The sequence below is a fragment of the Doryrhamphus excisus genome, chromosome 9 (assembly GCF_030265055.1).
Source record: "Doryrhamphus excisus isolate RoL2022-K1 chromosome 9, RoL_Dexc_1.0, whole genome shotgun sequence".
In the NCBI taxonomy this organism is placed as follows: domain Eukaryota; kingdom Metazoa; phylum Chordata; class Actinopteri; order Syngnathiformes; family Syngnathidae; genus Doryrhamphus; species Doryrhamphus excisus.
The window spans coordinates 13682599-13694887 of NC_080474.1; the positions used below are offsets into that span (position 1 = coordinate 13682599).

Below are 12289 nucleotides of genomic sequence, written 5' to 3' on the forward strand. Positions count from 1 at the left end.
AAATCTGTCCAAAAGTGGGATAGTTATAGCCCGGTTCTTGTTCGTTATTTGTTTGTTTTTTTTGAATGTCTACTCCATTCATTCATATCCTGTGCATCTCCAGGGGGCTCAACCCCTCCTGTCCTCAGGACCTTGTGACGCCCCGGAACACGGTTTGATTCCCACATTCACATTCATTATTTTCCCAGCATGTACATGGTCTGATTGAGCTGGATGGGACATTCAATGAGGCATTGCTTCTTTTTGGTTTTATGGACAACAGTGCTACCAACTGGACCAGCTGTAATGGAGCAAATTTCGTGCAAATTTGAAATTGAAAGGCTGCAGCTGTGGCATGAGTTCCACATGTTTTGCACCAAACAGCTGAGTGTCACAACCGGCATTTTAAAGCGTATGTAGATCTGGATAAAACTGTTGGATGCTGGCCACTCATGCAAATTCAAATGCAGTGACTCCTATCTTGTGTAATTCATTAAAAGGAGATTGCCTACAGCCACAGCTGTGAATACAATCGATTTTTGACACAACGCCTGTTCGAGACCTTGGATTTGATGGCTCATACACCTGACAAAAATAGAAATGTCTGTGGATTTTAGCAGTTACAGTATGCAGATTTTCATTATTTCATTTTAAACAATAAGTGGGAGAAAAAACGAGAATATAAATAGAGACAATTCATTTATTGACGCATAAAACATCCTTCAAGACGATAAACCCAATATACGATCAGGTCTCTGCACAATGCTTAGTAAGCACTTATTTATTTCTATACAAAACATATGGAGGGGCTTCGTTCAAAAATCACAATGCTCCTTCAAAATTTAATGGCAGGTATTCGGTGGGAGGGGGACAGCATTTCATTAACAAATATTTCCAAGCAATAAATATGCATTTATAAATAGTGTAAATTTACATCAAAATAAAAATAATAAAAAAACACTACTCAACTATGTGCAACCCTTTTGACTTGTGGCCTTTTGTCTACAAATGATTTCATATCAGACATTGTTCCAGTACATTCAAATAAAAAAAAAAAACTCTTGTAGGGAAATGTTGCAAAGACTGCATCACTCAAAAGTTCACATTACAAAAAACATTTGTTTTTCTGTCTAACAATACAAAAAGATTTATAGTGGGTGATTTTCAAAAGAAAAAAAAAAGAAGAGACAAACAAAAAGCAGTCAGTAGTCGTGTGATGATTTTTAAACCATAATATGTACAAAGCTTTTATTCCGTCTTTGAAAGCGGCGTGTTGACAAGTCCAGCTGGGCCTGCCGGCAGTAGAACAGTCAAAAGATGATGCCTTCCCCCTCCAGTCCACCAGGGGGCCTGGCAAAGTTGCATAGACGTGCAGCTTACGCACAGCTAGCTGCCTTTAGGGTGGTGGGGTTCGCTACGATTAAGAGGACTGACGGCTTACTTCCTAAATGTCCATAGAAGGAACAAAAATCTGGACTCCACTGTGGTAAAAAAAAAATAAAATAAAAATAAATAAAGTCCTTACGAACATCATCAAGACGAGGAAGGCAAGGGACTCGCCTGTGAGGAGAAATCCAAACATTTATACTGGAAACTGCCAAAAACACAGCATTGAATGCGTCATTCCCAAAAAGACTAACAATGGTGGAGAATGAAGATCTTCTGTATTTACTTCTCCACAATAAGGCCACCTGTTTAACTAAGAGGAGACTGAGGGCAGTGAGAAAATAAAGTGCTTTTTTAATTTTTTTTATTCCTAGCCGTGCTAACTAACCCTGAAAGGTTAGTTAGAGAGTAGGACTAGCACTTGGTACGGCAGAAACCCATGCAGGGGAACATTATCTTCTTCTTATTATTATTATTATTATTAAGTACATAAATATTTCTGCACACTTTCCTCCTGCAGTATAATTCATTGCAAATTATATTATAATATAATAATATATTATAGACCAGTCCAGGGTGTACCCCGCCTCTCGTCCAAAGACAGCTGGGATAAGCTCCAGCACCCTCGCGACCCTTGTGAGGAAAAAAGCGGTAGAAAAAGAATGAATGAATATATTATAATATTATTATATATATATATTCATTCATTCATTCATTTTCTACCGCTTTTCCTCATGAGGGTCGCGGGGGTGCTGGAGCGGTAGAAAAAGAATGAATGAATGAATATATTATAATATTATTATATATATATTCATTCATTCATTTTCTACCGCTTTTCCTCATGAGGGTCGCAGGGGTGCTGGAGCCTATCCCAGCTGTCTTTGGACGAGAGGCGGGGTACATCCTGGACTGGTCGCCAGCCAATCACAGGGCACATATAGACAAACAACCATTCACACTCACATTCATACCTATGGACAATTTGGAGTCGCCAATTATAATTATATTATTATTAATATAATAAATAATATATTATAATATTAATATATATCTAATACATAACACAATATAATTGCCAATTTCCCCACTGAGGGACGAATAAAAGCACATCTCATTTTATAATTCATGTATTACATATTTTAATTTGTACTAACTAACTACAAAGAAGTGATGTAGACAGCCTGAAAAAGCTTGGAAAAGGATTAATTTCAGAAAACTTCACATCAGATCTGACTTATTTATAATTAGTATAAAAAACTGCTTTTAATGCCTGAAAAGCTTGCTAGAGATGCGATCAGGATTTTATGTTGAAATGAATTTTCATTTCTCTACCATAAGCAGTTGCCGTTTCAACAGTAGACCCTGTGTAACCACAGCTCATAAAAGATGGGTGCAAAAAGAAAAGTGTTTTTGTTTGGAATGTCATAACAGACGTAAAAGCAGTTGTATTATTCGTAAAATCATGTATTATATTTATGATATGAAAGATTTAGGACGTTTTTGAAGCAGAAATCAACTTCATCAACACTGAGCTCATGTTGGCGACACTTACCAGAGTGAAGTGATCGTAGACCTGCATGAGGTCATCAATCTTGTACTGCTCCAGCACCACGAAGTTGTCCAGGTTAGAGCTCCCCCTACGGGCGCAGTCCTGGCAGTGCACCACGTAGGTCTTCCTGCTGTTGCTCTCGCTGGTCACAAAGAGCAGGTCATACACCTCCACCTGCGTCAAAGGATAAGAGCAAAGCGGTGTGAGCCAAGGAGACAGACCCTTGCTGAAGATGGAGAAGAAGTAAAACATAATTTATGCAGGTTTACCTCACAAATACTGCAGTAGTGCGCTGGCTCGTTCTGGCTGCGTCCATGCCATACCAGCTCCTTCCCAGCAGCCAGTAAAAGCTCTCGCTGCATTTGGCACTGCTTGAGAGTCCGCAGCAGGCAATACCTGATGTGCATACATTAGCTTCGGTTAAAAAAAAATAACAAACCCCGTTTAAAAATGCACACTGGCTATTTATGCTCAAGTGACTAAAGAAATCCCAGTAAGATAAGAAAATAATAATACATTTAATTTGTATAGCGCTTTCCTAGAAACTCATAGAAGCTTTACATAAATCTCTAAGCAAATTACACACAAAACTGGGTAAGATATTGGGTATACAAGAATAAGAGTCAAGCTTTAAAAGCAGTTTTAAAGAGGTTGGTTCTCTATGGCAGGGACAGGAGGATGACATCCGAGGAGTGGAGGGTACGGGAAGGAATATGGCGGCAAAGGAAGTTGGTGAGGTAACAGGGAGTCTTGGTTGCGAAGGGCTTTGTAGGTCGGGAGAAGTTGTGACATGGTGTTCGAAGTTTTGGTATTTTTGGGGGCAGATTTGGGACCAATAATACAGAAAAATGAAAGGAGAGGTAAAAAGTTCTGCATTTTACAATAAAAAAATACATTTTACATTAATAATATTCATAAAAACAATAATTTTATTTTATTATTCACAAATTTTTGTCTCCTGGATTAAATTAGGTGGGAGTAAAAGGTTAAATAGTCCTGGTCTATAGCCCACTTCCAAGGTAAAAATGTAAGATACATTTTTAAACTTTAAATTAATATATAAATAATAAAATAGATTTGTGAAAAGTTACTTTTGGTAATTACAATAAAAAAATATCAAAATTAAAATAATTCTGTAGCAGAGGGAGACCTGTAGTTGTTTGATTGAAATAATCAGTATTAATTTTAAGAACTTGGAAAGTTGCTTGAATTTGTATTTTTTTTAATTCTGCAATCTTAAAACTGAACGATTAGAATCTTCAAATGTTTCCACATTACAGCCATTAAAACAACAACTTCAGTAAATATTAATATTAATATTTAGTCCATGACATTAAACTTCGATACTCACTTGATCATTTCAAAGAGCTTGTGGTCGGACACTTTGATGTTTCTGGCCAGGTTCCAGGACAGGTGGATCATGGGAACGATGGACTTGACACTCTGCAGTTTGTTCCACTCGTAGCGCTCCACCGCCAGCTTGTACTGATGAGCTGACATATGACAAAAACAGATGAACAACCCAACTAAACATCTCCATTATCAACAACATGCCGGTTCTAAGTTCCGTCCTCACCTGTGAGGGGCCCGACATTCCAGGCAATGTTGTTGCACCAGCCGATGGCTTGCACCCAGTGGATGGTGCCCGTGTTGAGCCAAACCAGGTCCCCGGGGCGCTGGATGAAACGGTAAACAGGCACGTTGGTCTCGTACAGGTCCTCCAGATTAGGCCACCAGGACCCCATCAGGAAGTTGATGTTGTTCCTGTTCATGAAAACCGATTATCAACATCAGAGCACTGGGAAAATGAGCAGCGAGTGAACTATGAAGACGCACGTTTCACAGAAGCTGTTGATGACACCCCAGTATGGTTCTGGCACTGCAAACCACTCGCAATCCCCAGGCCCGATGTTGATGTTGACTGAGCAGAAGTTATTGTTCTCTTGGTGGCCTGCAAAGACATAGGAGTCATCATCACTCTTGCTGTACTCTTGCTGCTGTGCAATACAAATTTCCCCACTGAGGGACGAATAAAGGCATATCTTAATCTTAATCTTAATCAGCTAAACTGGTCAAAACTCTTAAAAATGTTTGTCTTACCTCAGGGGTCTCAAACACGCGGCCCGTGGGCCAAATGTGGCCCTCAGGACACTAGTTTGAGGCCGCCGCCTTGATATGAAAGTGCGGCCCGCGCAAGTTTAATATGGATGCTGTATGGTATCATGTACCCAGAAAAAATTATTACGTTTGATTAATGTTCATGTTAAAGGTTAAATAACTGTTAATAGTTATCCTCCCTATCCGTGTGGAAGTGGTAAGTTTTTGGCTAGTTTAAAGGAAATAACTTGAAGGCTACCGTTTAGGTCGCTAGCTCTCTAGTTTGCGAGTTAGCATGTGTCTCAAGACCCTGCAGTTGCGCAATATGTTGTAAATAAAAAGAGTATAAATGTGACTATAGTCGTGTTTTGTCATGTCTACAGGGCTCTAATAATGCTTTGTTAATTTTAATCTGAAAAAATAATTTGTCTACCCACCAACTATATGTGGTTTCTTAAGTTTTTATTATTTGCCATTTTATTATTGTTATTGTATTTATTTATTACTGATTGATTGATTTTCTTTATTCTTGATTTGTTTATTTATTTTCCTTATTTTGTGCAGAAAAATAAAAATTAAGATATTTGAGAACAGTGGAATGTTTTATCAGAGCTTTTATTGTAGAAAATCTGAACCAAAGCACTGACAAAGTTTGTATATTCTTCTGTTTTTAATAAATGCGTTTTTTTTTTTTTTTGTTGTTTTTTTTTTGGAAAACCTGATGTGGCCCAGCCTTGCCCAGACCCTAGCTCCAGTGGCCCCCAGGTAAATTGAGTTTGAGACCCCTGTCTTACCTGGTGTCCTGCTCCCTGGAACCTTCATATAGAGCTGCACTGTGTTCATGCCCAGGATGGTGTGTCCCACGTGGCTGAGCAGATTGCCAGCGGAGACCACCCTGGCAAAGGCCGGCAGCTTGCTCAGCTCCTGGAGCTGCTGTTTCCACCTGAAACATGACCAAAGAGTATGAGACCACTTTCAATGAAAGACTGTAGATGACCTCAACAATGGACATTTTCCATAATTTAGCATAAATAATGGTTGACCTACTTCTTTTCATCCGAGAGGTCTATGTTGGTGCCAAACTTGATGTGCTTGAAAGGACATTTCCTCCGCCGTGATACACTGACAGGAGGAGAGTGTTATTAGTCAGACAAGAAGAAGAGGGGGAAAAAATTGTCCATTCCATCAAAAGGCAGGTAAAGCAAATCACCCATCAGATGAGGCAGCTTCCGCTTCCATCTCCTTTTTCTTCTCATTCTCCTCCTGTTGCAACAGAATGTGATCAGTTAGGCAGCTTTATGAACAAAAGTTTTCAGAAAGGAAGGTAGAATTAATGGAGTCAAGAGGTGGCTTTTTAAAAATGAAACCAACTATAATATGTAGAGCTTGTTTATGAGCACCAAGCTGGAGAAAAATCTATTATTTCTTCATTTTGAGTGAAGATGCACTCAATTTTGGGCTACACATTATAAAATGAAAACAATCTTCCTCATTTAAACCCATACTGACCCGTAGCGACTCCTGGAAGGACGAAGCCTGGTACTGGGCGTACTTAATGATGGTGGTGTGCGAACGGCTGCTCTCACAGCGCCACATCTTGCGGCTGCCGCTGGGGTCCCAGTTCTCGTCTGTGGGCTGGGCCAGCTGGGTGCGCACCTCCACCAGATGGTCCGGGTTGGCCTCCACCAGGGTCTTGGTGGAGAAGAGGCCCAGGTCTGTGCAGGACAGGAGCAGGCGTCTTGTCAAGCATCATCAGTTAGTTGTAAGATGTTCTAAGACATGTGATTGACATTTCTTTTCTCCAAGATTCATTTTCATGTGCATGAACAAAGAAGGCGGAATGTGTCAATCATTCTGACAAACAATCTGGTGAGACATCAGCTAAACTGTCAAAGGTAACTATAGCAACAAAACAGATGTGAGTGTATGTATTGGAGAGAGAGCAAGAGAGAAAGATGTTTCTCTACTCTCGACTAGTTATGTCTGTCATGCAATAATAATTTCCACTTGCAGATGGTGCTGTTGCTACATGTGTTGAATACAACCACAGCGCACCATTGGAGACACACCCACAGAGATGTGCCAGACTGGATAAATGGTGACTTAAAAAATGGCAGTTTCTTACCCAGTTTGAGAGCCCCTGCCAGGCCCCTGATGACTGTGACCGGGTTGGCAGGGCTGGTGCAAAACTGATGGAGGGGAGGGTAGAAGGCGTCCCTTTTGTTTTCCAACTGTGTGACAAGAGAAGACACACAATAATTTTATTTACGATGATGTGGTGCCAGTAAGGTCTTCATCTCTGGAGCTAATACTCACATAAATACTAGGCGTTGGTGGGTTGAGCTTGTCCTTTGGCAGAGGAGGCGAGGGCGTGCCTGGGGGTTGCGGCGGCGGACACTTGTCCAGGAGGATGCTGCTGGTCGAGAGACCGTTTTTGCCAAGGTTTCTGCAGGGCCACGAACCATGAAATTAGGGAAGTTGGAGATCACAAGCAAGGGAAAGAGCGCTAAAAGGAAGATGCTATTTAGTTAGTTGGGAAAAGCATAAGGAGTTTTAAAGTACAATATTTAATTCGCCACACAGCCAGGGTCCTGGGTTCGATTCCCCCCTCGGGCATCTCTGTGTGGAGTTTGCATGTTCTCCGCGGGTACTCCGGTTTCCTCCCACATTCCAAAAACATGCTAGGTTAATTGGTGACTCCAAATTGTCCATAAGTATGAATGCGAGTGTGAATGGTTGTTTGTCTATATGTGCCCTGTGATTGGCTTGCAACCAGTCCAGGGTGTACCCTGCCTCTCGCCTGAAGACAGCTGGGATAGGCTCCAGCACCCCCGCGACCCTCATGAGGATAAGCGGTATATAAAATGGATGGATGGAATATTTAATTCATGAAAACAGACACTTGTTAGGACACCTGCGACATGCTACTGTAATTTAAAATATGTATTTTTCACAACTCCATTAAATCTAAATGTGCCATAAATGCTCCGCAGCCTGGTGACCTAAAAAAAAAAAGTTTTATCAGCTGCTCACACGAAATGCCCAAGAGAGGGGTATTATTTTTGACGCTAAGTGAGGAAAAAACATTTTATCGTTTGTTGGGTTGCCAAAAACTACACAACTGATTCCAATGGAAGTTTGTGGAAAGAAGCAAACTTATTATTTCTGCATTTTTTTTTCGCCATTTCCGGTTGTTCTCCTAGCTAGTAGTGTGGAAGATTAGGAGTCAAATTAGACATTCAACAACAAATAGTAGCGCTAATTAGTGCAGATTGAATATGAAAGTGGGAAACACGTTACCTGCAGGCTTTGAGCACCTCGCTGGAGCTTGGATAGATTGAAACAGAAGACCAGGGGGCCAGACCAGCAGGGGCAGAGTGTCTATGTACCTCTTCAGGAGGCTTGACCTTTTGCGGGCTCCGAGAGTCCTCCTTCCCGTTCAGCGTGGGCCCCTCGCTGTTGGAGTGGCTGTTAAGGCAGGAGAGGCTATCCGATGCTGAGCATGGGGAGTGCACTGTGGCAGGAGACAGCGCGGTTGCAGACAAGTGCTCCGACGTGGCTTTGGCAGCGACTGGGTGGACATTGTTGATTTTCTCTGAGAAAGACCCCCCATGGTTACTACAGTTATTATTGTCATCGTTTGTGGCGGTTGTGTTGGCTTGTCCCTTTTGCAAGGCTGAAAGCTTAGGATTGTCTGAACTGGGTGCGCCAAGGGGCGGAGAACCAGGCCGTGGCGGGCTTGCAGGGCCGTCCGTCACTCGCGGCTCAACGTGATTAGTCAATCCCTGTGCAAGCATGGTGTTGGCAGCTGTGCCCACACTGCTGCCACCGCTGTTGTTGCTGCTGCTTCCCCCGGAGGGCGCATTGTCTTTGGTGTGGACCCCTGAGGTAGTGGTGGAGTGGGGAGGCGAGGACAAGTGGTTGGGGGTGGACTGGGGAGAGGTGGGGGACAAAGAGGAGGCCGAGGACGAGGCAGTGCAGGGCCCAGAAGAATGTCCCACCTGATTGAGAATGCCCGAGGAAGAGAACGAGGTCTGGGGGGAGGAGGAGGAAGAGAAAGGAGGTTCTCCATTGGGACCTGCCGAATGTGAACCTGGACCTTTGTGAAACCCCTAGACAGACAAAGACAAGGAGGAAGCACATGAATGCTACTGAATTGCACTTTGATCAGACCAGTGCTTTGTATTACATCAAAGATAAATCTAGAACATGTCAATCAATAGGGCTACACTACTCAACCACCATTTTCATGCTTAGAAATGACACACACACACACACACACACACACACTATATTCAACACAAAGAAATCCCCCAATTTTTATAATTTCTTAGCATAATTATTAGACTCATTGTCTTATTCTGCTTTAAAGAACTTCAAATGGTCTGACGTTTTTCAAGGAAGGACCGAAGACGCTTTATAAAATGGAAATGAATAGAAAAACAAAACAATCCATCACATAAATGAAAAGTAGGGCTGTATAATTACATATTTTTCAAAAATCTGATTGTTTTAAAATTAATTAATCATGATTAATCACCAGTTGTTTGTCTATATGTGCCCTGTGATTGGCTGGCGACCAGTCCAGGGTGTACCCCGCCTATCGCCAAAGTCAGCTGGGATAGGCTCCAGCACCCCCGCTACCCTCGTGAGGAAAAGCGGTAGAAAATGAATGAATGAATGCTTAATCACCAGTTGTTTGTCTATATGTGCCCTGTGATTGGCTGGCGACCGGGTGTACCCCGCTTGTCGCCGAAATCAGCTGGGATAGGCTCCAGCACCCCCGGTAGAAAATGAATGAATGAATGAATGAATGATTAATCACCATGTCTGAAATATGCCCATTTTTACTGTATTTTGGTGAGTGAAAAATAAAAAACAGGAATTATATTTGGGGTTTCAGCTACATGTAATTGATCGTGGTGCACCAGCAAGACAGAATAATCTAAAATATCATAAAAATGTTTCACTGCACTGTAATTTCATAAACTGGAATCACCTGTCTGCCCCGTTGGCATTTGTGTAGGTGTGACTAGTTAAAAATATACGACCAGGCTCTTGTTGACGTTTACTTTGTGCATTATGAAAAATAGACTGTAAAATGTGGAGTCAGTAGACAGCTTGACAGCAAGCATATCTATGCCAGTCTTTCCCTATTTTTGTTTACATATTTTGCCTGGCACTCACTGCCTCTCTAGCAGTAGCTAGCTAGCTTGTTTTGGGGTGAACGGCGAGCTGTTAGTGTTTATTTCGTTCATGTGGTACATTATAACTTACTTTTTGTCGAGTGTCACTTCATATTGCCGACTTATTATCATTATAATTCTTATGGCTTGCCTTTACAACACTATGTGTGTGTCTAAGGCTACATTTACATTGCAGGGTAAGATGCCCAATTCAGATTTTTACAGAAGTAAAGATTGCTGCTGTGTGGATTTTGTGCAACAATAGTCAATTTTTCTTAACCAAATGATCCTGCAATGATCCTAAGAAGAAAAGGAGCAAGCATTTTAGCTATGGGAGTTTCTGGAGAACTTACTGCAACGTCTGTTGTGGGTGGCAGGAACCGTAAGCTGCTTAACTGACACTATCATTTTAAGATGAAAAGAAGAGATTTTGCCTTCATCGGTGAGTACCTTTAACCAAGTCACACTCCAGTAGTATTGCATACATATATACGATTTATCTCTATATACAAATGAGACCTGAGTTGAAAAAAATCTGAATATAAATAAAGCTAAAAAAATAGCAATTGGGGCGGCACGGCGGTCTAGTGGTTAGCGCGCAGACCTCACAGCTAGGAGACCAGGGTTCAATTCCACCCTCGGGCATCTCTGTGTGGAGTTTGCATGTTTTCCCCGTGCATGCGTGGGTTTTCTCCCGGTACTCCGGTTTCCTCCCACATTCCAAAAACATGCTAGGTTAATTGGCGACTCCAAATTGTCCATAGGTATGAATGTGAGTGTGAATGGTTGTTTGTCTATATGTGCCCTGTGATTGGCTGGTGACCAGTCCAGGGTGTACCCCGCCTCTCGCCCGAGGACAGCTGAGATAGGCTCCAGCACCCCCCGCGACCCTCGTGAGGAAAAAGCGGTAGAAAATGAATGAATGAATGAAATAGCAAATGTGTCGGAAAAGTTATTACTTTACTGATTTTAGTTTAGGTGTTTTGACTTTACAGCAGTTAACTTCTTTTTACACTTCACAAGCAAGATATTAAGAAAAAATTAGGTGCATCCGTGCATCCAAAAAAATAGAGGCCTCTGTACTTGCTGAAGGTTAACCCCACTAATCCCCACAGACAGCAGTCCTGAGTTTATAAGTAATATAAGTGATAAGTTAATGTGCTACCTGAGTGCTAGTGTTGCTATGCGGGCTCCTCCACGTCTCGTCCACGTTACCAGGACTTGCGCTGTTGCTGCTGGGGTGACTGGCGGTGGCTATGCAGTTGTGAGGTAGAGTGTTCTGCTGCTGCGCGTAAGGCACGTTTCCATTGCTCGTGCTGCCGCCTCTCGCATCTCTCCCGGGAGACCTGGCGTCAAGCAGCCCCGATGATGATGATGACGACGACGGGCTCTGGCACGAGCCATTGGCTGCGGGCTGGGCAACACACGGTGGTCTGATGGCTGTGTGATTGACTGGGGAGTTGCCGGGGAGGCCTGTGTGGTTGTGGTGGTTGTTGGGGGACTCGGGTAGAGGACCGTTGGGAAGGCTGGGTCGCAGCTGGGCGCCCACCGCTGCCTGCTGCCTCATCTAAGAAGACAGCAAAATGGGTCACTATCTGCAGCATCACAATTCCTCTTATCTACACAGACGGAAATATGCGGTATTTCTGTAGAACATAAACAACAAATATTATCTAAAATGTCTACCTGCTGCTGATGCTGCTGCATGAGTGAGAACTGGCTCTCCAGCTGATCCAGCATCTGCACCTGTAGTGGCTTTAGGATGGCTCTGTTGGTCCGCAAATGGTCCAGAAGCTGCACAGGACACATTTTACACTATTAATATTACCTCAAAATGAAAACAAGACACCATGCTGGCATAATTGACTTTACATGTGCAGTACACCTTACCTGCCACTAGAGGCTTCTTAATCAACTTGGCATACAGTATACATTTCAATGGAGACTTTCTATCACAAGCATTTTCAGTGGATCCCCAAGCATTCACAATTCAGCATTCAGGGCCCTTCAAGTTCAGATTCATTCTTAGATTTATTCTTGAAATAAATGTTGTCATTTTTGTTTTTTTCCAGCCGAAAACATCTAATTCACC

The 12289-nt window shown here is 42.3% G+C and overlaps 1 protein-coding gene across 3 annotated transcripts in view; it reads right to left on the minus strand.

The window, feature by feature from the left end:
* Positions 1-515: 515 nt before the first annotated feature.
* Positions 516-12289, minus strand: part of kdm6a (lysine (K)-specific demethylase 6A) — a 35995-nt gene continuing 24221 nt past the window's right edge. The window contains exons 15-29 of one of the 3 annotated variants that reach the window (XM_058082876.1): positions 11884-11991; positions 11363-11764; positions 8312-9123; positions 7328-7457; positions 7137-7242; positions 6521-6726; positions 6222-6274; positions 6059-6133; positions 5806-5954; positions 4751-4865; positions 4491-4678; positions 4266-4407; positions 3184-3310; positions 2918-3088; positions 516-1539 (exon numbers count right to left, since the gene is read on the minus strand). In XM_058082876.1, coding sequence (XP_057938859.1) covers positions 1513-1539; positions 2918-3088; positions 3184-3310; positions 4266-4407; positions 4491-4678; positions 4751-4865; positions 5806-5954; positions 6059-6133; positions 6222-6274; positions 6521-6726; positions 7137-7242; positions 7328-7457; positions 8312-9123; positions 11363-11764; positions 11884-11991 — 2811 coding nt within the window. In that variant the 3' untranslated portion in view covers positions 516-1512. The remainder of the gene's footprint in view (positions 1540-2917; positions 3089-3183; positions 3311-4265; positions 4408-4490; positions 4679-4750; positions 4866-5805; positions 5955-6058; positions 6134-6221; positions 6275-6520; positions 6727-7136; positions 7243-7327; positions 7458-8311; positions 9124-11362; positions 11765-11883; positions 11992-12289) is intronic. The other 2 variants (XM_058082875.1, XM_058082877.1) reach the window with 2 other exon arrangements.